At 34.5% G+C, this 5637-nt stretch overlaps 1 protein-coding gene across 1 annotated transcript in view; it reads left to right on the forward strand.

The window, feature by feature from the left end:
• Positions 1-1065: 1065 nt before the first annotated feature.
• LOC106457829 (ecdysone receptor-like) overlaps positions 1066-5637 on the forward strand; it is a 58074-nt gene continuing 53502 nt past the window's right edge. Inside the window, exon 1 of the mRNA XM_022383872.1 lies at positions 1066-1540. Coding sequence (XP_022239580.1) covers positions 1156-1540 — 385 coding nt within the window. The 5' untranslated portion in view covers positions 1066-1155. The remainder of the gene's footprint in view (positions 1541-5637) is intronic.

The following is a 5637-nucleotide window of genomic DNA, read 5'->3' on the forward strand; positions in this document are numbered from 1 at the left end:
ATCAGATGATTTAAACCCAATCTATACATATATTTAGGTAGGCTCCAAACAAATAAACTATTGATATAGTTATGAGGAAATCAACTCTACAAACTCTGTATTAACCCTAGAATTAGCGATGGAGTTCAAAGACCACATGCCCCTCAGTGGCACATCGGTATGTCTGCGGACTTACAACGCTAGAAACCGGGTTTTGACACCCGTGGTGGGCAGAGCACAGATAGCCCATTGTGTAGCTTTGCGTTTAATTACAAAACAAACAGTACTTTCAAGAAATTCCAACGTAGTCTTACAAAAGAGACTAAAATAAGTGAACGAAGAAGACAGTGATTCTCTCATTTGTACTGTCAATACTGAATTTTTAAGGCAAAAAAATATTTCATGCAGTGTTATACCTTCTCCCTAAGTTTGTTATTTTGATGTCCATGTTGTTATTGCCTGTTAGTCACCCGTTTCATTCCCCAGATAAACTAGAAAAAAAAGGTGTAAGTTTACAAGACACTGATTCAAGAACATTCCCAATGAGACTTTATTATTACGTTGTTGAATATAAATATTATTTTAATATGCAAGAAGAAACCCCCAACTTAGCAGACGCCGTTTGTTTACGGAAGGCTTAAGCAGAACCGTGTTTGGTTTGATTATGTATAAGATACGAAGCATAGAACTCTTTGGAAAGCTTTATTCAAAAAATGGAATTGCTGATTGGTAGAAGAAGAAGTTAGCTTTGTTTGAACGTCAGCTGGTAGAAATAGCCTAAATGGATTTGCCAATAATCGGTGATAGCTGCCGCAGCATTTCGAAATGTATTACTGGGTGAATGGCTCAGAATTTACGCAAATCGCTGTGAAAAGTTGGGTATGTATTTTTGTGAGTCAGTTTAGGGAATTCATTCCATGTGTTGTAATGATTAATATTTTTTATGCTTATTAAATTGAGATTGTGACTTGAGTGTGTGCCCTTACAGGTTGCAGATAATTCTGTCATCATTAGCACGTATGTATGCCAACATTCATATGTAGTTTAAAGTTTCTTTCTGCTGTTGTTATTCTTAGAAGCCAGCCGGCAGTTAGCTACGGAAGACAGCAGCGTTCTGAAGGGAAGCCTTTCTGTTATTCGACACCAGCGCCCCATGCGGCCGGTCCGTGGGAGGCAATGGGTGATAGCCAAGGTTCGGCAGTCTACACTACCACCGACAGCATTCCCATGAAGCCGGTGTTTTTACCCGCTGGACTTCGGTTCGGCGAAGTGAACAGCTTGGGAGCGGTGGCTGGACACTCATCTCCCACGATCATGTCCCCAAATCTTCCTGGCATGATCAAGATAGAGCCTCACTCATGTAGTCCTATGGAGACGGGGGAATCAACTTTAGCTCCGGCCTCAACACGATTTTGTCCAGAAGAAGGAGTGTGGTTATATTCCCCTTCTCAGATGTCGATGGGGTCACTCTCTCCGAACTGTATTATGAATGACCAGAAGGCGATGGTCAATAGTGGACTCTCACCAGTTTCGGGTAGTAGCTATGATCCTTACAGCCCAGGTAAACAGTGACATCTTCTGTTAATTATTTAAAAATACAGTTTGATACACATAGTTTAGGGGGGAAAAATATATTTATTGCTCTTACGAGAAAACCTTTGTAGCAATGTTGTACAAATAAGACTCAAATATATTCTTTATGAAAGTTAGTTATAACACATTATTGATGGAACAAGCTGGAAAATCTATTAATGACTATATAAAGAAGATTGAAATATAGAAACAAGACATCAACTATTAGGTAGTATGCACTTGTTCAGAATATAACCTTATTTCTTATAAAAAGTACCATGATTATAGATTTGAGAGAAAAGTGTCTTTGATTAAAACCACAAATAACCGAACACAAAAGTCAGAAAATTTTAACTAATTTTTAAAGATATAATTTGTGTTTGTTTAAAATACTAGAAATTGTTTTCTATCTTAGTGCTGGTTTCCCTCTAAGTTTATGCATTGGAAACGTTTTAAATGTAGTTGCTCAGTACCAGATGCCATTTGGGTCACAACTTCCAGTACTTTAGCTGAAACACCGTTTAAAGCTTTGAAAAGAAAGCATTGACTTGGTGTGGTGGTTGTGAAGCCAAGCTTGCACAAGCGTTATAGTTTCAAGCTGTAAAATTAACGAAACGTCACAATATGCAATCATATTTTCACTTGATTCTGGGTTGGACCAACACTATTTCCTTTAAGAGAAACACATTGAATATTCACGAACAGTAATTATTTATCACGTTATTTTAAACTACTACCGATGAGCAGGAAAATACTGTAACTGTTCCGCTAGTTGCAGCTGAAACAGTTGTTGAAACGATATTTGAAACAATGGTTAACTGGTCCACTAGCTGCAACTGAATCAGTTGTTGAAACGATATTTGAAACAATGGTTAACTGGTCCACTAGCTGCAACTGAATCAGTTGTTGAAACGATATTTGAAACAATGGTTAACTGGTCCACTAGCTGCAACTGAATCAGTTGTTGAAACGGTATTTGAAACAATGGTTAACTGGTACATTAACTGCAACTGAATCAGTTGTTGAAACAATATTTGAAACATTGGTTAACTGGTCCACTATCTGCAACTGAATCAGTTGTTGAAACGATATTTGAAACAATGGTTAACTGGTGCACTAACTGCAACTGAATCAGTTGTTGAAACGATATTTGAAACAATGGTTAACTGGTGCACTAACTGCAACTGAATCAGTTGTTGAAACGATATTTGAAACATTGGTTAACTGGTCCACTACCTGCAATTGGTTCAGTTGTTTAAATAATATTTGAAACATTGGTTAACTGGTCCACTAATTGCAGCTCATTCAGTTGTTGAAACAATCAACACATACTGAAATACTTGTTTTATAATGACGAAGAATACAAAGCATGGTATTAATATTTCTTAAAATTACAGTGCTAAAAAATTAGCAACAGTCCTATTGTGATGTCATTATGTTCGACAGAATGATTTGTTGTTATGTTTTGTCATATTTGATTTGTTTCAGAATTTTTATGCAAAGCCACACAAAAGGCTATTTCCGCATTGCCATTCCTAAGTTTAAAGAGATAAACTAGAGGACAGGCAGTTAGGCAGTAGCCAACTCCTGGGATGCCTTAGTGAGATTTAACCGCCATTATTATAGCACGCAGACATTCCCAAAGTGGGGAAAGCGTTTTTGAGGCAGCGAGCCTCGAACCTTGAACTCTCTGATATACAGGTTTGGCACGTTAAACACTAGCCCACGCACGCCCTCATTTTTATAATAAAAATTGAAATAATTTAATCTTATTTTCTTTTCGTCAGAACACACCATTCAGGATGTTTGTTTTAGACGAGATAAACTTTATGTCAAAACATTACCACAACGGCATCTTGCCCACCAAAACGCAGATGGTTTTAAAACATAAAAACAAAAACTTACAAATTAAACTTCTTATTATTTTGGTTGAAATTATGAAATATTTGATATATAGTGACTTGCTGTGTAATTAGATCAACATATTTCGCATGTTTAAAATTCTCTAAAGAATGTTTCCAGCTGCCATTAGTTAAATCCAGCGATTTCTCAACATAGAGCTTTAGAGTTAACATGGACCGCCGTATTATAATTAGATGCTTGGAGCTTTATTTATTTATTTGTGAAGACTATATTTGTTCCACTGAAAGTATGGCAAATTGTCTGGTGCTTATTTATTATTATTATTTTTTTTTTTGCAAGTGCATCTTGCCAACAGTGAAATTTCACAAGAGTGTTGGAACCATGAGAAACATATGTAATGGTTACGTAACTGACGAAATGCATTAATATTTTTAGCCTAGATTTGGGTGATTTATTAGCAAGTAAATTATTAAACTCTACGTACGTTAATTGTATCAGTTTGGAGACACCATGAGTGCTTTTAGTTCATATAAAACTAATGAATATTTGAAATGTTTTTATTTTCTATAACTAATAATGAACTTCTTGCTTTGTATAGACTTCTCCAATATTGGCATAAATGTTTCCAGGGTTATAGACTTCTCCAATGTTGGCATAAAGGTTTCCGGGTTATAGACTTATCCAATATTGGCATAAAGGCTTCAGGGTAATAAGAGCATTGGAATACTTAGTAAAATGTCAGATACAGATTTCAAGTGGTTTACTTATCAAATCGTTGACTCTATTTCTAAATACCGTATTGTACGTATTTATGTAAGTATAACCTTTAACATCTGAGTAGATTTTATTTCACTCGTTATTGGCAAAAGTAGTACACTGTATTACGTAAAATAAGAACAGAAGGGAACACACCAGATGATGTGAACCGTGTGATGAGGAGAATCTAAAAACCATCAAACTTCAACTTCGAATTTAGTGTTTATTTTGGTATTGCTTCTATTTCAGAAATATAAACACATTGCTTTGTGGATTTGGCCTATTGCCACCACAATAATATGTAAAACAACTTTTAGATATAAGTGATCAATGCTTTATTTAAGGGACCAGAATAATATGGTAGGTATAACGATTCTCTAAATAATGCAGTAATTAAGATAACTAAAAATAACTGGTATATAATAATTCTCAAGAATAATACGGTGAGTGTAAAAAGTCTCTTGAATAATGTAGTAATGAGCAGCACTAAAAATAACGTGATATATATAAGAATTCTCAAGAATAATACGGTGAGTGTAAAAAGTCCCTTGAACAATGTAGTAATGAACAAAACTAAAAATAACGTGGTATATAAGAATTCTGAAGAATAATACGGCGAGTGTAAAAAGTATCTTGAATATTGTAGTAATGAGGAGCATTAAAAATAAAGTGGAAAAGAATTCTCAAGAATAATACGGCGAGTGTAAAAAGTCTCTTGAATAATGTAGTAATGAGCAGCACTAAAAATAACGTATTATATAAGAATTCTTAAGAATAATACGGTGAGTGTAAAAAGTCTCTTGTATAATGTAGTAATCAGCAGCACTAAAAATAAAATGGTAAAGAATTCTCAAGAATCATTTAGTGAGTAAAACACCTACCGAGAATAATATGCTGGGTAAAGCAACACTAAAAAATGATGTTTGAACTATTTATCTACACCCCAAAAATAATATAGTGAGCTGTTCACAACGGTCAAAATTTATACTGTAAATGTACGGCGATTAAACAGTAGCACTCAAGAATCATCTGACGAGTGTAGAATAGCATTAAAAAATAACAAGGTGACCATTTAATAACATTCGTGGCCAATAAACTAAAAAATAATGAAGTAAAACATACACCTGAAACTAGTAGCCTTATTTTACAGGTTATTTAAATAGCAATACCAGTTGTTTTCAATAAGGTGGAAAGTTGGTATACTTTATACACCACAGTAGAACTGGATTTTCATTTTGTAACTTATTAAGAAAAGACTTTGGAATTTTCGATCGATAATATTTAGAAATAAGAGTAATGGACTTAAAATAAGACCCAAAACTCGAACGCTTTAGAATAGTTGACTATTCTTCTTCAGGAGAACAAAGAAGAAGAATAGTCAACTATTCTAAAGCGTTCGAGTTTTGGGTCTTATTTTAAGTCCATTACTCTTATTTCTAAATATTATCGATCGAAAATTCCAAAGTC

This window comes from Limulus polyphemus, unplaced genomic scaffold (assembly GCF_000517525.1).
Source record: "Limulus polyphemus unplaced genomic scaffold, Limulus_polyphemus-2.1.2 Scaffold378, whole genome shotgun sequence".
In the NCBI taxonomy this organism is placed as follows: domain Eukaryota; kingdom Metazoa; phylum Arthropoda; class Merostomata; order Xiphosura; family Limulidae; genus Limulus; species Limulus polyphemus.